Below are 19,103 nucleotides of genomic sequence, written 5' to 3'. Positions count from 1 at the left end.
CTCCTATGGATATTGCGAGCTCATGGGATGCATAGGATTCCGATATGTTAGTCAATAGTTTTAAGTCCAGTGACTGATGTTGTTGATATCAAGTGGTTGCTTGGGCAGGTAATCTAGGGAAGGGGAGTACACGACATGGAATTACATAACAGCGCTAGCGCTTAATCCAACAAGGACCCAGCTATCGACCTCCGGAACATCGCTACAGTCGACGAGTACATAGCTATATTCGACCCACATATTCAAGACAAGGCGAGGCAGTCATCTTACAGCAAGTACGGACTGAGCAGAAGAGATCACTACACAATACTTACCGAGGTCAACATGGAGCTGCTCAGCTCCGGAAGCGTTGATTCGGCGACTGACGTCATGCTATTCAGAGTGTACCTAGGTAGTCGAGCCCGGTAACTGCGTGGAGATAATTGACAAGTTTGAAAGTTGTTAACACTCAGGCCTTAAGACGATTGCAATACTGGTCCCAAGTCACAGGAAATACAACAACAGCAATTCCAGCAACATGGTCCTAACTGTCCATCACCTCGGCATCTCACAGAGCGAGCGCATCCTCTTTCTCTGTGAGGAGCTCGCAATCGACTATGAAATTGTGCACCACACCCGCGCGCCAATTGCAGCGCCCGAGTCTCTGAAAAACGTGCCTGGTAACTCCACTGGCAAAGCACCGTTCATTGAAGACTCCGAGGCCGGCATCACACTGTCAGAAAGCGCGGCGATATGCGACTACATCCTCGCGAAGAACGCGGCCGGAGAGCTTGGGAGCCAAAACCTCGAAAAGAAACTGGCAAAATCATATGGTGAGCCGGGATATGCCGACTTCATCTACTGGTATCACTTCTCGAATGGCACCTTGCAAGCGCTCATGAACCGCTTCACCTTCTTCGAAATCGGCCAGATTCCCCAGGGCAACGCAGCGCAGAAGTTCTCGATGGCCGGGCTGCAGGATACCCTCAAGGTTATGGATGAGTGGCTCAAAGATCATACGTGGCTGGCTGGAGACGACTTCACCGTTGCGGATATCATGACTGTCTATTCTCTCACGTCGAAACGATACTTTGGCCCGCTCGTGAGCTTCAAGGACTACCCCAATATTGTAAGGTACTTGAAAGACATTGGGGACAGACCTGCGTATCAGAGAGCTATGGAGAAAGGAGACCCTGAGATGAAGTTGCTCTTGGGCGCTGAGCCGCCAGAGAAGACCTTGATCCAGGCCGGTGGAGTGAAGTCTGACTTCTGGAAGAAGAAGAGTCACATTTAGATGGAAGTCTAATTTCATGTTACGGTTCAGAGAAAAGAAGAGAGTAATTTTCTGTGCATCTATGATTTTTCGAATTGTAAGCTGCTCGTGAACATTCGGAAAAAGAAAGTGTTGTGTACGAGACAACTTTTTCGCAAGAAGATGATATCTTTACAGCGTCCACGCAAAGGATGCGGATGTCCGCGTAGTGCCCAAAAAAAAGATTCGTGACATCGTGTAGCACCCTTCACGTCCGTCCGACCACTCCAGATGCCCCGGAAAGTGCAAAAAGAGGGCAAAAAGATGCTTCCGTCACGGGGAATCGAACCCCGGCCACATCGGCGCTTGCTATGAGAGCGATGTATCCTAGCCACTTTTAAATGTTAGATGGTGTTGTTGAAGAGGGGTGATGATTGAGCTTACCTAGACCATAACGGATGTTGTTGATGAAGGGATAGTAAAATACAATGTATACATATCTAAGAAACGTCGGCCAATGACTACATTAGCATGCTTAGAGCTAAGATAATCACGCCTGTTGTGTGCGAATCATGAGCAAAATTGCAAGCTCTTCCGCGCCAGCCCGTTCGCGGCTAGACATCAGCATCCGCACCACGGAGTAAGCTGCAGTTGGACCGTCATCTTCGGGCAAACCTCACCTCCGCCTCCGCTTCCGTGTACGGGTGTGGGGCCAACCCTTCGCCGAATGTCCGGACAACGCCAAGGCATCAAAGGCGATGACGGTTTCTAATCAACTTGCAGCCTGTGGACTGTTGTGCGACGTGCACTCAGGTAGACAGCCACACAGCTATGCTGGAAATAACGCTAGCGAGCCATTTCTCAGCTCTCAGTCTACAAATCTTGTCATCCAATTACGTTGACCTTCCAGACCTTTGCGGCCGATACCTTGGTCATGACACCAACTCCGCTCGCCTCCTGCTCATAGACGGTTCTCGGCCGTACCAGCGACGTGTGCGATCGCCTGGTGTCAGCAATTGTGACAGGCTCGGTGTATTAGTGATTTAGCAGTGAGATTTCTACATAGTGCTTACCATTGGCTCCGCCTTTAGGCCCACGTCACGGGAACGGCTTCACAACGACAGCCACAACACGTCGTGTGGAGCTGAAGGCTTAGTGTTAACGGTGTAGCCCAAACGATTAGATAGGCCCGCTGCAGATCCACATATAAAGCTTCTCCTTATACCTGTGGGTCTGCACTTTTCCACCTCAGAACAACAGAACTCAGGAGTTTGGCAGTTTCGGAAACCCTCGCCATGGCATTTCAACCGATTTACAATGCCTTCGCTACGAGGCCCAAGGATCAATCAAGGAAGAGACCATTAAATGCATCCCTGGCGGTCAGTACTAATGTGACGAATTACGACCAAAAGTCTTGAGCTAACGCGTAGAGCAGATGATTCGCGATCAGTTCAGCATATCCACATGGCTCTCGATTGGCGCCGTTATACAAGCTGCTGCATATGCCTTGCTACCGTACCGCAACATCGTCACTGTTCTCCCAGTCTTCCTGTTCCTCGGATACAAACTCGCCTACACAGCATGTACCCTGACTGGGCTTGTGCCAAACCCGCGCATGAAGAATGTCGTCGCAGGCCACACTACTCCTGTATTCCCGGACGAGAAAGGTACACAGGATAAGGCTGCTGATTCTACAGTATGTGCAATCATTCTTGGTGTCATCTCCAACCACCCTCTTGGTATGCTTGGGTCGGGATTCAAGGAAGTCGGCGACGAGTTTACTGCCATGGTTTCACAACTGTCGGACGACGCTACAACGTATGGATACCTTGGGTCGTCAAACTGGCTGAATGCTGGCGACAACAGCACTTCAAGTGAATTCATGTCGATCCTGTACTTCGGGAACGAGCAATATCTGCATGACTATGCCCACGGCCCAATGCATAGCAAGACAATGCAGTGGTGGAGGAAGGTAGCCAAGGATATCCCACATATCGGCATTATGCACGAGGTGTTTTCCTGTCCGAAGAAGAGTTGGGAAGGCGTTTACATCAACTACGCGCCCGTCGGTGAGTAACATTGAAGCCCGAAGAACGAAGACGTGTAAACTAACATCTTGCGACTCAGGTCTCGGTGCGACAAGCAAAGAGGTGACTGGCTCCGATGGAAAGAAGGCATGGGTCAACCCTCTTGTCAGAGCGACGGGGAAGCTCTCACACAGTAAAGGACGTATGGGGAGGACGTATGACAATAACGAGGAAGAGAAGATTGCCACCTTGAAGTCTGTACAGACTTGATAAGATTTTGTGCGAGTGGGAACCATCAAAGTGCTGTGTCTATACTTTTCGTTTCATCCTGGGATAAACGTGTACTTTAAAACGTGTACTTTAAATTCTCACATGCTCGCGGTAAATGTTGTAGTCAACCAATAAATTGTGAGTAGAGTACTAAAACGATTCTCATCACTGACTCATCCGAGATTCTAATCTATACGATATGGAGTCAAGGCCACCACCTTGGCTGAGCATCTGGGCTACACAGCGATTTCTTGCGTTGCCCCCATGCGAGGAGCCTCCATGAGCTGAGATCGGTCGCCTGCGTCAAGGTTGACCGGACGAACTAGTCAGTCGATGCAAAGGAAATGATGATGATCATACAACCATCGCAGAGAAACAGTCGATAATTGCGATCGCGCAATTATCTAGCAACGGAGATGAAGCTTTTATTAGGGGGGGAAAGGGGAACAAGGGGTAAACCAGTCGGAAACAGAGCTCTCGCCAATACTCACGGCCTACCTCAAACACTGTTTTTGTTTCTTTGGGGTACTTCCTACTCTGCGGAGCGCAAACCCTGAGTTACGTCCGTGTTCAAGAGTAGTTTTGTTGATTGGAGTCGACTTTTCTACAGTCTACCTCTCGTGTTGCAGAATAAACGGTGGGTTAAGGATATGAAGTACACCACACGACAGCAAAGCAGGGAAAATACTAAAAAACTCCATAGAAAGCCTTTTTACCTACAACAATAGTAACTCTTAACTAAATCCTAGCGTTAGGTATCATAGTAGCTACAAGTTATGTGTTCTGTAAAGTTGGTAAGCTTACGGTTGTATCCGCCGTCTTTTCTGAAACTTGAGAGTCCGCCTCGCTAAGAGACGCCAACCGCCGAACGCAACAAGCCTCAACTCAGATCTCAGCACTACGAGGACCAATATTGCTCAAATTCAGCAGGAACATTCCTTGCATGCCTCTCAAAACCCTGGCTAAGTTTTAGAGTTTTCCATTGGTTGGTTGCCGAGCAAAAAGTCGACGCGGCACATCTACACCCTAGGGCGCTTAGCACAACCGCACATCGAAAAAAAGATGATTTATGATGACTCTCCGACGGGGAATCGAACCCCGGTCTCCCGCGCTCGTTGTGATGACACACTGACAAGCGGAAATCATGACCACTAGACTGGATGTGTGTTAGGACACGTTGAGCAGATGGTGATGAACACAAACTTACCCATCGAAGATATTGCTGACATAAGCAGATGGTGTTTGCTTGATGAAAGTGTGGCAAAATTTGATGTTCATATCCTTATTCCTTGGAGTCGGGCTGAGATGGGTGCTTTGAGCTTAGGCGGACCAGGAAGCGTAGACGGGACTGCGGGGTCGTAAAGCGCCTTGATCAGCCCAGCAAATCATGCTAAAGGAGCAATTTTGCTAGGGGTGGGGTTTAAATGCTCTAGGTTAAGGCGGAGAGCTGCCGGCTGGTACCATGCGAGAAGTAGCTTCATCCAATCTTATCTACCACACGGAGTCCAAAAGTCGTCGACGACGAGAAGCAAGAACAAACCGTTAGTATCTTATCGGTAGGATGGCTGAAATTATTCCCTCATCTCCGCTACCCTCCTCTCACGTTGCAGGGCGAACGGCGGACTAGGGACGTAAGCCAAGGATTCCACCACGTAAGAAAACTCTATAGCACATTTTGTTACCTACAGAATAGGTAATTACTAACCAAGTTTTGACTTTACGTATCATAATAGCTGCAAGTTCCGTGTTGAAGTTGGTTAGTTTGGAAGTCGCTTATCCGTCGTTTTTCCTGGAACGTGAGAGCCATCCACCATCGTTTTCTGGTGCGTCAAGTCACCTCAGGATCAAGATTGAGTATAATTATTTTTCGCATATCGTTCGACACTCAAGGAATGCCTCTACCTGCCCTAATAGCCTTCGCCGCTTCGCTCTGCGCTTCATCTCTGGCGTATCTCCCGTATATCGGCAAATAATGTTCTCTGTCGCTCAATGTCTCCTTGACACTCCGCCTGCTCTCTACTGCACTCAACCACTTCCTCCAGCGCTTCCAAACCTCCTCGAAATTTCCGCCCTGACCCTCTTCGGGGATGCCCGATCCGCCTTTGAAGTGATCAAACACCCAGAGTCGGTTGGCCCAGGGAGCAATCACAATATCAATTAGGGAGAATTCTTGACCAAGGAAGAAAGGTCCCTCGGGATCCATTTCACTGGTGAATTCCTTGAGATGGTTGAGAAACTCCGTTTGCTTGTCTTTGAGGCCGTCTTCGCCCTGGTGCTGCAGAAAGCGGTGGTAGGCGGGAATGATGCGGGAGCCGACGTCTGCAATTGTCAGCAAGGACTGTAATTTACGGAGAGCCTTGAGGCCTACAATCGGTCCAGATCCTAGTGCGTGCGCGTAGGTAGGGATCATCAGGCAACAGCTTCGGTGTGTGGCTTGGATACGCTTCTTCGAGAAATTCGCAAAGTACTGTGCTCTCGTAAAGAGGCTTGCCCTGGTATTGCAACGTAGGTACAAGGCCGCGCGGATTCAGATCCAAGAGTGACTGTGGCTTGTGGTATGGGTTCACTTCGATATACTGGTAATCAATGCCCTTTTCTTCCAGTGCAATCCAGACTCGCTGGACGAAGGGACAGAACCATCCTGAGTAGAGCTTCAAGTCGTTCTCTGCGGAGTGTGCCTGTAAACTATCAGCTTGCGCTATAAAACCACATCTATCAGACTGGCCTGCACTATCTTCGTTGCCAGTCCGGTCGCCTCAGGGTGGAGGTTTGCATCTGGATGGTCTTTGCCCATAACGGTGGCAGTTGATTTTCGATAGGGTGGGTGTGGATTGCTATCAGGCCGTTTTGAGTGGGAGATTCGCTGCTCTAAGAACGAGTACGAGAGATATATAAACAAGGCGTCATTCTGTACAGTGCCATACATGACCAATCATCCTATGATGCATTGCTTCGATGACGAAAGCGGGGTAGTTACAGTCCCACCCCACTTTTGGTGTTGTCGATCATGTGTAAGTGTGATGAATGCACAAATGTATTTGTATGTACGTCTATAATACCCGAAGCTCTCCAGAATGAACACCTTCAGGCTTTTCTTGTCCAAACCAGAACCGCTGGGTTGGTTTTGGCAAATGCGCATGTATGGAAACAGAAGGAAATTGAGAAAGGCTTGCCGCCTGTGGTCCCATCTCGCGGATCACGATCGGACGACCATGTGATCACGCGCAGGTCCAACACCAACCCACTTTACCTTAACACCGATGAACTTTTCAATGTACTCGATGTACGACCTCGCATTGCTGGGCAGGTCGTAGTAGCTCTTTGCGCCAGTAGTAGGCTTCTTCCATCCAGGCAAAGTCTCGTAGTGAACCTCTACCTCAGCCAGTACATCAGGGTTCGATGGGAAGCCGTCAAGCTTCTGACCCTTGTGCGAGTATGATGTCGCGATCTTGAGCTCATCAAAGTCATCAAGCACATCCAGCTTGGTAAGGTTGAGAGAGGTGTAGTCGTTGCAAGCGTGGGAGTGCTTGAGGACAACGAGATCGAGCCAACCGCAGCGACGCTTGCGACCAGTTGTGACACCGACTTCGTGGCCGATCTGTTGGAGTCTCTCACCGACTTCGTTCAGTTGCTCGGTGGGGAAGGGGCCACTGGAACACGTTAGCTTTTCACACTCATTACACGTGGTATGATGAACTCACGATCCGACACGGGTAGTGTATGCCTTGACAACACCAATGACATCCTTGATTGAGCGCCAGCCCAGAGTAAGACCAGTGATGACACCACCAAGGCCTGTGTTAGAGGACGTAACGAAAGGATATGTGCCGTAGTCAATGTCCAGCATGAGAGCGTTTGCACCCTCAACGAGGATCTTTGCGTTCTTCTCCTTCGCTGACTGCAGAAGGGGCACCTGATCGACGACATAAGGAGCAATCTTCGGGCGGAGTTCCTAAGGCTTGTCAGTTCGTGGTTCACGCCGGTGTCAAAGTGTGCCTCCCCTACCTTGTATTTTGCGATCTCCTCCTCGACATCGTACTTCAGCAGGTCACCAAAGCGCTTCTGGTAGCCAGCTGCGACACGGCGAAGCTTCTTCTCGAAGACCTCCTCGTCGAACAGGTCGCACATGCGGAGACCGCTCCTGGTCATCTTGGAGCTGTATGCTGGGCCTATAAGGCATTAGTACCCGAGTCCCTTATCACGATGACTCAATACTGACCAATACCCTTCCTAGTGGTACCTGAAAGTAAACTGTCAGCACTTCTCCCTGTTTTTTCATGCAAGGTCCGCACCAATGTTTCCTCCACCAAGCTCCACTTCCTCAAGGCCGTCCACCAATTGATGGACATCGAAGACGACGTGTGCTCTATCAGAGATGTATATCCTGTCCTTGGTGTCCAGGCCGTGCTTGTCCAAAGCCTCCAACTCCTTGAAGAAGCTGGGCACGTGAACAACGCAACCGCTACCGACGACGTTGATGCAGTTCGGGTTGACGAGGCCGGAGGGAAGGATGTGGAAGTCGTATGTGACACCATTGGCGACGATGGTGTGTCCGGCGTTGTTACCGCCCTGAGCGCGGCAGCAGAGTTGCGATTCGTTGGCGAGGATGTCGGCGAGCTTGCCTTTGCCTTCGTCGCCCCATTGGGCGCCGAGGACGACCGTCGTAGACATGTTCGGTGGAAGAGGATGTGACAAGAGACAGGAAGCGTTTGGGTGCGGCGGCCGTGGAGATATAACAGACTTGGCCGCCTGCAACTTTTCGTTAGTTAGTTGGTCCAATCAGAAGATTTGCGCGTAAGGGTAAAGTAGTCACGACGCAAACGTCGATGAGATGAATCGGGGGTTGTTGTAGCTCAAACAGGAGCTGTTCATTTACTCATTGTATCTATGGACATCTTCTCTAATAACGCGTGCGACTGCATCTTGACGCGCAATTGATGTTTGTTGCTCGCAGTTGACTCTCATGCCCCCACCAGGCAGCGGGGTAGTGCGATCCCGGACTGTCGCAATCTCGCACGCTAACGAATCATCCAGTGACATCAGCAATGCACGTGGTGGGACATTTGTGTACTGAAGCAGAAGCTCTTCAAATTATGGACATTATCGTTGCATACTGTTGTTATGAGCTACCAAAAAGCGACAGCAGCAAAACTGGCGATCAGCGCAGTATATGCACCCACCCACAGTGCCGTCTCACCCTTCACTTGTGTCGCGGCACCCGGAAACGGCGCCGGAGAGCTTCCATCACCACCACTTGTTGATGTCGGTGTTCGTGCTGGTGGAAAGGTAGTCGTAGCCGTGCCAGTCAAGTTCTGAACCTGAAAGTAACTGCCAGCAACCGGTTGACCCAGGCCGGTATCGAGGACAAACTGGCTCACGTTGAATGGAAGCCGCTGATTCGTGAGGTTGCTGTATTGCGCCGGAATAGAAAAGTTGGCAGGCTGCTGGAAGACGACGACGTTGTATGAGTGTGGCACATCGCCCACGGGAGGGGAGGGCTGTAGGTAAGGTACAGGCCCGTTGGGGATGATAAGCGGCGTCGAGTTCGACGAAGAGAATCCTAGTGTCACGTTTGTCGCAACCCAATGCACGAGTTCGACACGAGAGCCATTGCGCGGAACGTCGAGATCCACAATAAGAAGGACTCCGCGAGGTGGAGTTGGATCGTTGGGATCAGACGATGCCCACCACACTGGCGTGCTGATGTTGGGAGGGTTCACGGTTTCTACATGATAGGTTAGAACGCTCATTTTTGCAGACGTACAAACATACCAGGGCGTGGAATCAGCTCTCCAGCAGGCGAGATGGTGTTGTTGCCAAAGCTGACAATGAGACTTGTTCTAGCAGGGACAGGGAAGCCGGGCCCTGTTTGCGCTGACGCAAGGCCCAACGCAGCAGCGATAGTCAGAATCGTTGTACCGAACATATTGGATATCGAAAATGACGACTATCTTGCTTGCTTAGCAGGCAGAGGTAGCTACTTATTTATCCAAAGTGTGTGAGAATCAAGTGCCAGGCCTGTGGCCTTAAGCCCGGGGTTTTTAATTCCGGGGCTTCCGTGACGTACTCCAAGCCTGCCCGGGCACCGAAACCGTTTTCTAACACCATGTCGCGATCGCCAGGTCCCAAATCATGTTATCGAGGCTGCTCCTGGTTAGCGTGCGTCATTATTGGCAGATGATCATACGTACGGTCATTGGCTGGCACCTCGGTTTGCGTCTCGACCTTCGTTAAGATCGTCCCATCACCGCTTCCATCAACCGCCACTGACTACGGTTGTTAGTGTTCTACAGATCTGAGGGTTTCACACACAATGTAATAGGTATGAGCACTACGTGGGCAACTGGAGCGTACCACTGACCCAGCTCATCTGTCTACGGGCGTGCATTACATAGGTAGGCAGCATTGTTGCGGAACTCCGACTTAACTGCAAATACTGCGTACGAAGCGTTCGGCAGTGTACAGCGCTACTTTGAGTCTTGATCTGACCATGATCCCCATCAGCGAGTCTGCTATGATGATGTAGGATTATCTACAGCTTTGCCGCATCACTCTACCTCCAAAAATTGTAATTAAAGCTACATATTGTTCATACCCTTATTATGAAAGACGTAGTGTGTGTCGAATAAGAAGCATACGCCTGATACTTTCCAAGCACGTAGCTTTGATGCGCTCGTTCTGCAATTCACTGCAGCCAAGTGTGATGCTAAGCAAGATTGAATCCGAGTGAACCAAGAACAGCTTTAAGATCAAAAATTTACTCTTGCATAGAACACGAAGTTGTAGGCCTAATCAAAAGCAGACACTGAGCGCGTAAGGCTATAACAATTGCAAGTAGTCTTCAGCGGTAGATTGGAGACACATGTATCGCTAGAGCACATACATGAAGAGAATACATATTGTTCACATGCTAATGCTATCAGACTTAGGTAGCTAGATACCCCTACAAGTATTTACTTGAGACTACTGTCTATACAACAGCTCTCATTTGACTTGGTTATATCTGGCATCCAGTGTATAGACGGCCTTTAGCGATGATCTCACAAGACCCCCAAGCAGAGCTTCTACGTCGAGAACGTGAGGTTTCTCCCATTACAATAGTCTTAACTCCTTGAATTGGTTGTAAGGACACTGATATATGGCAGCATCTGGTAGGTTTGTTCGTGCCAACAGCATTGTCCATGTAAGCAACGACAAAGTCTGTACGATAATCCGGAGCGTTGACTCTCGATCCTCATCGGATTCTGCTGATTTTAAATGTAATTGACATGGCCACAAGCATTCTAAGACAAGTACAAATTACCTTGGATCGGGCCCAGGAGGGATACAGGCTGGAACATTTGGACTGGTAATACTGACTCATCATACTCACAGTGAACGCCGTGCGTATAAGTAAACATTAAAGCTCCAGGAGGGTACTACGGTGTTCGCCAGTGCATCTACGTTCGCATCCGACAACCGATGCACACCATTCCTGGGAGGCAATAGTCACAGCCGTTCCGGAACGACGAAGACAGATTATGTCAGGTCTACATTGAGGATGTCGTCTGTACACATGCCGTGTCGGGTTAGAGGCGGAGGTGGCAGCACGTCTCTCTTTCACTTCCTTTCGTGGCGGGGTTACTCTTGCTTCTTTGCTCGCTCTTACCTCGAACACCCTACACTCACGACCGAACCGCGTCCCGCGTGAGCGCAGGTATCACTATGCCCACCCTCAACGGCCGAGGTGTATCGCGAGTAGCGAAGAAGCACAAACCAATCGTGTAAGCAGGCATCTTTCTCTTGCATCAATGCACTTCCTGACGGTCCTGACTTGCAATTCAGTTTCGGAAGTTCTTTCGTCAGGCTGCTCGTCGGGCCACACAACCGCAGATTCTCGGTGCATGAAAACGTCCTATGTTCCCGATCAACCTACTTCAAGAACCGCTTCCAGAAGGTGCGCAAAGATGCTGTCGGCGAGTGCGCAGTATGTATGGACGATCTGGAGACAGCCGAGACGGTCTTTTGCCGGACCTGTGGTCAAAACTTCCACTCAAAGTGTATGAAACAATGGCTGGGAACCAAGAGCTCCAACTGCCCAACATGCCGCATGGCCTGGGAGAAGCGTACCTCGAAGACTTTGACGCACACGCTTGACCAACTCGACCCAGACGGCTTCGAAATCTATGTCCAGTGGCTGTACTCACACGAAATTCCGCCCACCCTTGGTGCCGCCGACGATCGCTTCGAGCGTTTGCTTCGAGCACACCTTGTCGGCAGTGCTCTAGAAGATCACGACTTCCTTCTCGCTCTGCGTAGTGATATCGTTGGGATTGCTGTGGAGTCTGGGCTGAGCTACAACGCTGTCGATTTCGCATACAAAAACACTCATGAGCCATGTGCTCTTCGGCGCTTCCTCATCGACCTGTATGCTCTCACCGGCAGCATAGACAGTCTTAAGAACGGGAACGTCTCGAACCTATTTCTTATCGACATGGCGCAATCGTTCATGGCGAAGAGCAAGCTCCTAGCGGATGGCGCGACCGTGTGGACTATGATGGCGGCTGAAGGCCATATCGAGATTGAGAACGAAGACGAACGGTCATAAAATACGCCATCTCCTGGGGGCATTTGGAGAGCTCGGATGGATGCGAGCTTTGGATTCGTCACTCCCTTCGAATCTCGCAATCAACACCATGCAAGGTGTTTTTGGTTGAGACGGCATGCAAGATAAAGCATGCCAATGCACAACCCCGCTGCTTTCTCAACGTGTCAGTCGGAGTTCCGCATCACGTCTCGCATGTGCTTCTCGCAAGGCAGCATCGAAGGAGGCTTCCATCGCGAAAGGTTGGGACTGTTGCAGGAGGAACAACCTGGTGGCCTGAAGTCTGGCCGAGCGCTCTCGCGACTATGTCCCAAAAGCGTTAGACCCTCACTGGTGTATCCCAAAGAGTGAGATCATGTATCATTAGAGATGGTGGATCTCACTCCACCACTGCGCGACCAACGAATTGAACTCGGAGCACGATTAATGATCAGACTCATTTGATAGGATGTAGATACTCGCATGCTAAAGTATTTATGTTGGGCCGAACATGGCTCCCACGTTTCATGCTACAACGGCGTCCGAGAGTGCCGATGTCCCACGTTGTACAATGTGTATATGAGGCTTAAGCCCGCCGGATTGGCATTCCGCCAGGTTGACATCTCGCTACCTTCCGTTCCTTGCAATGTCGCCAGAAGACTCAATTGCCATGGCTGAGCCCGCACCCAGGCCGAGCTTGTTCACGCCCGCAAGCACGCCCAAAGCCACACCCGCCCAAAAGGGAACACCCGGTCACATCCAGTACCAAGACGTGAGCTTTCGCAACTGGTATAAGAAGATCAATTGGCTCAACACCACCCTCGTGGTGCTGATTCCCATCTACGGCCTCCACCTCGCCAGAAGCACACCACTCACTCGCCCAACACTGATCTGGACCTTTGCCTACTATTTCTTCACTGCGTTCGGAATTACCGGAGGCTACCACCGCTTGTGGTCCCACCGGTGCTACTCGGCGCGTCTTCCACTCCGACTCTTCCTCGCCTTTGTCGGCGCCGGAGCAATCCAAGGCAGCATCAGATGGTGGAGCGCAAACCACCGCGCCCACCACCGATGGACCGACACAATGAAAGACCCGTACAGTGTCATGCGCGGGCTGATCTTCAGCCACATCGGCTGGATGGTGCTCAACAACGACCCCAAAGTCAAAGGCCGCACTGACGTGTCCGACCTCGATGCCGACTGGGTCGTGGTCTGGCAACACAAGCACTACGGCAAGTGCCTGCTATTCACCGCATGGATCTTTCCCGCGCTAGTCGCCGGCCTCGGGTGGGGAGACTGGTGGGGCGGGCTGGTGTATGCGGGCATCATCCGCGCGTGCTTTGTGCAGCAAGCCACGTTCTGCGTGAACAGTCTCGCGCACTGGATCGGCGAGCAACCGTTTGACGACCGCCGGTCGCCGCGAGACCACGTCCTGACTGCCCTGGTTACCCTGGGCGAAGGGTACCACAACTTCCACCATGAGTTCCCAAGCGACTTCCGCAATGCGATTGAGTGGTATCAGTACGATCCTACTAAATGGCTCATCTTTGCGTTCAGCAAGGTCCGCATTCCCTACCTGATGGCGCCGATGGCGTACGATCTCAAGACATTTCGCGAGAATGAGATCGAGAAGGGCAGGTTGCAGCAGCAGCAGAAGGCAGTGGATCGTATGCGGTCGAAGCTCGATTGGGGCCTTCCGTTGGCGCAGCTGCCTGTTGTTGACTGGGATGACTTCCAGGCAAGATGTGCCGCGGGCGCGAAGCTGGTGGCTGTGGCCGGAGTGATTCATGATATTGGCAGCTTCATCCTCGATCATCCTGGCGGCAAGACGCTGATTGCGAGTGCAGTCGGGAAGGACGCTACGGCGCTGTTCAATGGCGGTGTATATGAGCACAGCAACGCGGCACATAACCTGCTGTCGACGATGCGGGTGGGTATTCTGAGAGGAGGCCAGGAGGTGGAGGTATGGAAAACTGAGTGGAATAGGCTGGAGAAGGATACCAAGGGCGCGGCTGTGGCGAGAGCTCGCGAGCAAATAACTCGGGTTGCTGCTCCAATCCCGGTGGCTGTTGCTGCATGATTGGCTTAGGTATTGAAATACTAACGAATTCCTCATGTTTTGCTCTCGATTTACATACATGACCGCTGTCGAGGCAGGTGAATCCTAAAACCTAAGAGTGTGTTAACAGTAGCGACGAAGAAGGATAGGGTACATGGACACGTGCAAAGCGGTCAAAGACGTAAGACGACCAAGAAAAATCTGCGAGTCCAAGATTTGAGCTCGCCTTCATTCGATTAAGAAATTGTAACGCATCTGGTGATACGGATTAATACGCATTGTATCTAGTAGCCCAGACTTACACATCGAGCGAGCTGATCATGTAAGTCACAATGTACGCCTCGGCGTTGAGCACCTCAGCCTCGTTGGAAAGGACCACCTTGCTGTCGTCGAATGCGAACCAGTCGTTGCCTTCTCTCGAGTAGCTGACATAGTGGCCTGAGTCGATCTTGCCCTTGTGCACAATGACCGATGACAGCTCGTATGTGAGACTGTTGGCTGGCGAGTTCATGTTAAAGTTTGTGTTTGGGAGGCCTGATGCTTTGGCTGCCTTGGCGTGCTCCTTATGCGCGGTTGTGTACGGGGAGAGCTCTAGCTTCGTGGGAAAGTTGACTTTGGTTTCGATCTTCGAGGATGTCGCTTTCGAATGCTCGAACCGCTGTAGATTGTCAGCAAGTGGAAGCTGTCATGCGGAAAATGGTACATACCTTGAGATGTATCGAGAGGACCGGCGGTAGTCGCTTGATACTTAGCTGCTTGATGGCGTTCTGTGGGCTGTCGCAGTTTCTGCATGTATACTGAGCTGACTCGAGTTTCTCTTTGGCAGTGAATCGATCGAGACAGTCTCGGAGATCCAGTGACGCCTCCTCGCCCTTATCTGCGTGCCTCCGCTTCTTGTTATTCCGTATGTCTAAGCTGAGGTCCATGTACGGGTCGAGGGCGGTAGTTATGTTGTTGCATTTATCACACGTGACAGTACTCTGAAGTTTACCATAGAACGTCTTGTGGATAATGCATTCGCAGTCCTCAGAGTCCGTTGTACCTCCGTTTGTCAGGTGTAGGGTATTCAGGAAGAACTGCATGTACTCGTGAGCGTCCTGTTGCTGATAGCCAGCGAGTGACTGCGTGGATGTTAGCCCTGCATTGCCCCAGTCTGATGTAGGTCGATGTACCTCTCCCGCAAGCCAACTGCCCATAAGCATGCTGACAGCGCCGTAGCCTTCGGTCTTCTCTGCCGAGTGGAACTCGACAATCATCTCGTCCAGCGCACAGCTCACGCACGACTCCTTCTCACAGTCGGCGGTCTTGTGCCCTTCGGCGAGGAAGAAATTCCGTATGAACGGATTGTGAACGATGGTTTGTAAAATGACGCTCATGAAGCACGTTTGCCCCATGTTGTACAGCCCACGCAGGCCAGTCGCTCGGCAAGGAAGGAACGTAGAGTTGGTGACGATAAGCTTGTCGTCGTCGGCGGTCAAGGCATCTTCATATTTCCGTTTTTTGCCTGCTTCTCATCAGCTCGGTCGTCATGGTAGCTTCAACAGATATGCCTACCTTTCAGCAGTCGTCTCATCTCGAGCTCGGGATCGTAGATGAAGTCCTGACAATTCCCACAGTATACATTCCCGTCTCGCGACTCTACCGCTATAGACTGTCAGCCAGAGCTTACAGGCCGATTGCAGTTGCTACCCACAGAAGCAGTGACTCTTTGTATCAAAGTGCTGGTCTCGCTGCTCGTCCGTCATGATGTTCGGGCATTGTAGACAAAGGTATAGCGGGCGAAGGGAGACGACAGGCTGGCTGTCCGAGTCGACGTATGTCTGCGCTATCACGCTCGGTTTCTCGTGTATGAGCTGGAGGATCGATCGGTAGTGGCCGAGGGTTTGCTTGCGCGCATTCTCGAACATCTCGCCCATGTGTTCTGGACGCCGTGCTTAGCTTGACTCTTTCGCGGGCTTTGAACTACCTACCACAGCCATATACGATATGCGCCATCTGGCTGCTCGGTACGATGTTGCCTTTCGCATTCTTGACCACCTTGGCCGAGGCCAGCGAGGCTGCCTTGGAGCTCGCTGCTGCGTCCATGGTGTTGGTTGGAGATTTGGATGTGTGAGTGAGTGTGCAGTCACATGGCGGTATTAGTCTATGCGACTGCGAAGCGTTGCCTCAAGCTCGACCACGGTTGAGGCAATCGCGCTTCGCGGTTGCGCTCACGCGGCGATAGCTCTGGGGAGAGCGGACCTGCATGAACCCAGCGAGCTAGCGGATCTACGCCCCACAATTGTGTGCAAGGTTCAAGGTCACTTACAGCATAGCGTTGACACGTTGCTCCAAGGATTCTACATGTTTAGAAATCCAAAAGGAACGATCTCTTGCAAAGCTGTAAGATCGTTATCTGGAAGGGTACTACAGTGATTGGAGCAAAAACTATATATTTCACTATTGCGTCGCACTTTTCATCAACAAGCATCAAGACAGCGTGCCAGAGTGGTTAATGGGTATGACTCGAACGAGTTATCAACTAGACATCATATGGCTTCGGCCGCGCAGGTTCGAATCCTGCCGCTGTCGTGCTTTTTGCATTTCGCGTTCTTTCGGAGCTCTCTTTTTGTCGCAGAAATCAAAAGGCGAAGGTTCGGACTATGAGTATGGGGTGGGCAACAAAGGCAGGTACGGGATCGAATGGGATCGAGTAGCATCCCACAGCCTCATCCTTATTTCCAATTTGAACCCACCCAATTCGTGTTCACCAAGGATCAGATGCAGCACGCGTAACAGAGAACCAAGAAGGGGAATGGGCTCTATCGAGGGCACATGGCGTGCCGTCTTGAAGGAATCAATTCACATCTCCAAACCCCCTACGTAAAGCTCTTCTTCGGCCGCATATCCACAATCTCCAACGGCGCATCTTGCAACTCCACCACATGCCCCGGCTTCAACGCCTCGGTATACACATTATCAACATCATGGGGATGAAACACACCGGGCTTACTACACGCCAGAATCGCCTGCTTGCCCGGCGGATCCGTCAGCCGGAAGCAGCCCCAACTCGGCTGCTTTGACGGTGCACACACGACCGCCACGCTCTCCGGCATCATCACCTGGTACCCCGCGTGCGTGTGCAGGTCGCGCGACGACATGAAGCACGTCTGCGTGGGGTGCGTGTGGATCCATCCGATCACCAGCAGGTCCTCGGCGTCGCAGTACGCGAAGATTTCTTCCTCGTTGAGCGTCTCGCACGTGTCGCTTGTGCTGGTCTGCAGGGGGATGATCAGACGTGTGATGAAGAGGGCGTGGGATTTGAGGATGCCGCATAGCATGCCGCAGGTCTCGAGGTTGAGGCGTGTGTTGGAGGAGGCGCTGGCGAGGAATTGCGAACGGAGTTGGGAGGGGAGGAAGACGGGGCGCAGGGGGTCGCCGTTTTCGAGGAAGGCAGAGGGCTGGAAGGTGAAGGCATCGAGGTCGCTGGAGGGGGTTGGGGGGCGGGAGGCGTGTTTTCCGGGGACGGGGGGAGGACCGGAGGTGTATTTGCCTGGCACCGGGGGTGGGAGGAATTGGTCATAGGGACCGGGTTGCGAGGGGGTGAGAGGCTTTGGTGGAAGAGGTGGGGGCGCTGCGGGCGTGCCTGAGGTCCTGTAGATCTGCTCTTTTGGAGGACGGGCTGGTAGCGGTGGCGGCGGTTGTGAGCTGGACTGAGACCAGCGATCTTGTGCGGATGTGTGAGGGACGGAGGGATAGTGGTATGCCGATGTCGAGGACTGTGATTGCGGGCGCTGTATCTGTCAGTGACGCTCGCTTCTTGCTTGTTGGAGTCCATCCTACCTGAGAGTATGATGACCGCTGTCCTTCTCTCTGCAGGCGAGCAACCTCCTGGATCTGGCTCGACAGGTCGTCACCAGGTCGACTCTCTCGCGCGTACTCGTCGTCCCACGCGGCCCAGTCGCCGCCAGTCCGCCGCTCCTGCTCCTCCTCTTCTGACACCCCAGCCTGCCGCACGCTCCTGCGCTGCGTATCTCGCCGCCGTACTTCTCTCTGCGCAAGCCTCGCCGCTAGTGAGTGGTTGTCGAGGTTCCGTGCGTCCAGAGTTGGTCGCTCGCCGTAGGACGTCCGCCGGTCTTGTATCGACAGCCCGTCCAGCTCTTGGGACAGTGTCTTCGCGCTTTTGCCCTCCAATGCCTTCAAAGCTTCCACCTGCCGCCGTCTCCAGTCCTCGTATTCCTCATGCTTCCGCTTGACCCGCGGGGCGATCTGCTCGAGCTTCTTCAAGTCGCTGCTCACGGCGGCAGTCGCTAAGTTCAGCGCCTTGCGGTTCTCCGGCTTGCTCTTGTCTGGATGTGACTGTAGATGTTGTAGGACGAGGTCGGCGTGCCGGTAGAGCAGCAGGTATGTCTGCGCATCATTGCCCTCTGCTTCGTAGACTTGCGCCTGGGCATGTCAGCTTAGAAGGACAGCACGGCGCCGCGCAACACACCTCTTTCTGCATCGTCATGGCAGTGCGCAGCCAGTTGGCGAGCGGTATTTGCGCATTATATGTGTAGTTGCCGGCCTGCGCGACCAGTTCGGCCACGCTGGGCGCGTTGCGCGAGCTCATGGTGAGATGTGGGCGGCGCTGGGACGAACGCTGGCAGAGATGAATGGGTTGGGCTCGTGTATGTTGAAGATCCGGGATTGCTACCGGTGGGAGGGCAAATTACGCGGCTTCATCTGTCAGGTTGCGGTGCAATCGTCGGTGCCTGGCGTCTCACGACTGTGATGGCATGGTGGGGCATTGACGCAGCTTGGGCGCCAAAACGGGCGTCGCAATCAAGGACTTGCGTGGATTGCGAGGATTGCGTCGAGTACGTGGAATGCGTGTTCGGAGATAGGAATCTGCAGCCTGGCTGTGTATCTGGTAGCTCACATTCGACTGAGTCAATCACGGTCGAGGTTGCATCGCGGGGCGACAGCGCGTGT

The 19,103-nt window shown here is 52.2% G+C and overlaps 9 protein-coding genes and 2 non-coding genes across 11 annotated transcripts; 5 read left to right on the top strand and 6 right to left on the bottom strand.

Annotated features, from left to right (window-relative positions):
- Positions 1–191: 191 nt before the first annotated feature.
- Positions 192–1,331, top strand: C7974DRAFT_389542 (glutathione S-transferase-like protein). Its single transcript, XM_046141375.1, has one exon. It carries the CDS (start codon positions 518–520, stop codon positions 1,271–1,273), a length of 756 nt encoding a protein of 251 aa, XP_045998672.1. The 5' UTR covers positions 192–517; the 3' UTR covers positions 1,274–1,331.
- Positions 1,332–2,526: 1,195 nt separating this feature from the next.
- On the top strand, positions 2,527–3,528 carry C7974DRAFT_374141 (uncharacterized protein; the record flags this gene model as incomplete). The annotated part of the gene is made up of 3 exons (XM_046140143.1): positions 2,527–2,610; positions 2,667–3,300; positions 3,359–3,528. 3 exons carry the CDS (start codon positions 2,527–2,529, stop codon positions 3,526–3,528), a joined length of 888 nt encoding a protein of 295 aa, XP_045998671.1.
- A 1,078-nt stretch (positions 3,529–4,606) lies between these two features.
- C7974DRAFT_t47 lies at positions 4,607–4,689 on the bottom strand. The gene has a single exon. It is a non-coding gene; the product is annotated as a tRNA-Asp (tRNA).
- Positions 4,690–5,335: 646 nt separating this feature from the next.
- Positions 5,336–6,509, bottom strand: C7974DRAFT_389537 (glutathione transferase omega-1). The gene is made up of 3 exons (XM_046141374.1): positions 6,254–6,509; positions 5,897–6,206; positions 5,336–5,847 (listed from the first exon to the last, which is right to left on the bottom strand). The coding sequence occupies exons 1-3, from the start codon at positions 6,452–6,454 to the stop codon at positions 5,414–5,416; spliced, it is 945 nt and encodes a 314-aa protein (XP_045998670.1). The 5' UTR covers positions 6,455–6,509; the 3' UTR covers positions 5,336–5,413.
- A 31-nt stretch (positions 6,510–6,540) lies between these two features.
- C7974DRAFT_389534 (Adenylosuccinate synthetase) lies at positions 6,541–8,382 on the bottom strand. Its single transcript, XM_046141373.1, has 5 exons — positions 7,821–8,382; positions 7,748–7,768; positions 7,534–7,697; positions 7,230–7,480; positions 6,541–7,178 (listed from the first exon to the last, which is right to left on the bottom strand). Exons 1-5 carry the CDS (start codon positions 8,197–8,199, stop codon positions 6,725–6,727), a joined length of 1,269 nt encoding a protein of 422 aa, XP_045998669.1. The 5' UTR covers positions 8,200–8,382; the 3' UTR covers positions 6,541–6,724.
- On the bottom strand, positions 8,383–9,616 carry C7974DRAFT_331677 (phosphatidylethanolamine-binding protein). The gene is made up of 2 exons (XM_046139102.1): positions 9,301–9,616; positions 8,383–9,253 (listed from the first exon to the last, which is right to left on the bottom strand). Exons 1-2 carry the CDS (start codon positions 9,452–9,454, stop codon positions 8,655–8,657), a joined length of 753 nt encoding a protein of 250 aa, XP_045998668.1. The 5' UTR covers positions 9,455–9,616; the 3' UTR covers positions 8,383–8,654.
- A 1,616-nt stretch (positions 9,617–11,232) lies between these two features.
- Positions 11,233–12,115, top strand: C7974DRAFT_470369 (uncharacterized protein; the record flags this gene model as incomplete). The annotated part of the gene is made up of 2 exons (XM_046146461.1): positions 11,233–11,291; positions 11,353–12,115. The coding sequence occupies 2 exons, from the start codon at positions 11,233–11,235 to the stop codon at positions 12,113–12,115; spliced, it is 822 nt and encodes a 273-aa protein (XP_045998667.1).
- A 453-nt stretch (positions 12,116–12,568) lies between these two features.
- On the top strand, positions 12,569–14,171 carry C7974DRAFT_331672 (uncharacterized protein; the record flags this gene model as incomplete). The annotated part of the gene is made up of 1 exon (XM_046139101.1): positions 12,569–14,171. The coding sequence occupies exon 1, from the start codon at positions 12,738–12,740 to the stop codon at positions 14,169–14,171; it is 1,434 nt and encodes a 477-aa protein (XP_045998666.1). The 5' UTR covers positions 12,569–12,737.
- A 277-nt stretch (positions 14,172–14,448) lies between these two features.
- Positions 14,449–16,235, bottom strand: C7974DRAFT_410922 (ubiquitin carboxyl-terminal hydrolase-like protein 22; the record flags this gene model as incomplete). The annotated part of the gene is made up of 6 exons (XM_046143513.1): positions 14,449–14,808; positions 14,858–15,271; positions 15,323–15,654; positions 15,705–15,794; positions 15,844–16,071; positions 16,121–16,235. The coding sequence occupies 6 exons, from the start codon at positions 16,233–16,235 to the stop codon at positions 14,449–14,451; spliced, it is 1,539 nt and encodes a 512-aa protein (XP_045998665.1).
- Positions 16,236–16,623: 388 nt separating this feature from the next.
- C7974DRAFT_t55 lies at positions 16,624–16,721 on the top strand. The gene has a single exon. It is a non-coding gene; the product is annotated as a tRNA-Ser (tRNA).
- Positions 16,686–19,047, bottom strand: C7974DRAFT_389526 (uncharacterized protein). Its single transcript, XM_046141372.1, has 3 exons — positions 18,622–19,047; positions 17,973–18,575; positions 16,686–17,923 (listed from the first exon to the last, which is right to left on the bottom strand). The coding sequence occupies exons 1-3, from the start codon at positions 18,739–18,741 to the stop codon at positions 17,009–17,011; spliced, it is 1,638 nt and encodes a 545-aa protein (XP_045998664.1). The 5' UTR covers positions 18,742–19,047; the 3' UTR covers positions 16,686–17,008.
- Positions 19,048–19,103: the final 56 nt, after the last annotated feature.

Source organism: Boeremia exigua, assembly GCF_020726555.1.
Source record: "Boeremia exigua strain MPI-SDFR-AT-0100 chromosome Unknown C7974scaffold_4, whole genome shotgun sequence".
NCBI classification, from domain to species: Eukaryota; Fungi; Ascomycota; class Dothideomycetes; order Pleosporales; family Didymellaceae; genus Boeremia; species Boeremia exigua.
This window is presented reverse-complemented; position numbering and strand designations above follow the sequence as displayed.

Excerpts from the sequence above, each read along its gene's own strand:
- C7974DRAFT_389534 (XM_046141373.1), bottom strand. The coding sequence starts at position 8,199 with ATGTCTACGACGGTCGTCCTCGGCGCCCAATGGGGCGACGAAGGCAAA. Across the intron at positions 7,769-7,820 it reads GCTTGGTGGAGGAAACATTG|GTACCACTAGGAAGGGTATT; the intron begins GTGCGGACCTTG and ends GTTTACTTTCAG. Across the intron at positions 7,179-7,229 it reads TACACTACCCGTGTCGGATC|TGGCCCCTTCCCCACCGAGC; the intron begins GTGAGTTCATCA and ends AACGTGTTCCAG.
- C7974DRAFT_331677 (XM_046139102.1), bottom strand. The coding sequence starts at position 9,454 with ATGTTCGGTACAACGATTCTGACTATCGCTGCTGCGTTGGGCCTTGCG. Across the intron at positions 9,254-9,300 it reads AGAGCTGATTCCACGCCCTG|AAACCGTGAACCCTCCCAAC; the intron begins GTATGTTTGTAC and ends CCTATCATGTAG.
- C7974DRAFT_389542 (XM_046141375.1), top strand. The coding sequence starts at position 518 with ATGGTCCTAACTGTCCATCACCTCGGCATCTCACAGAGCGAGCGCATC.
- C7974DRAFT_389537 (XM_046141374.1), bottom strand. The coding sequence starts at position 6,454 with ATGTATGGCACTGTACAGAATGACGCCTTGTTTATATATCTCTCGTAC. Across the intron at positions 6,207-6,253 it reads TGGCAACGAAGATAGTGCAG|GCACACTCCGCAGAGAACGA; the intron begins GCCAGTCTGATA and ends GATAGTTTACAG. Across the intron at positions 5,848-5,896 it reads CACTAGGATCTGGACCGATT|ACGTCGGCTCCCGCATCATT; the intron begins GTAGGCCTCAAG and ends TGACAATTGCAG.
- C7974DRAFT_389526 (XM_046141372.1), bottom strand. The coding sequence starts at position 18,741 with ATGAGCTCGCGCAACGCGCCCAGCGTGGCCGAACTGGTCGCGCAGGCC. Across the intron at positions 18,576-18,621 it reads CCATGACGATGCAGAAAGAG|GCGCAAGTCTACGAAGCAGA; the intron begins GTGTGTTGCGCG and ends TGACATGCCCAG. Across the intron at positions 17,924-17,972 it reads AGCGGTCATCATACTCTCAG|CGCCCGCAATCACAGTCCTC; the intron begins GTAGGATGGACT and ends TGACAGATACAG.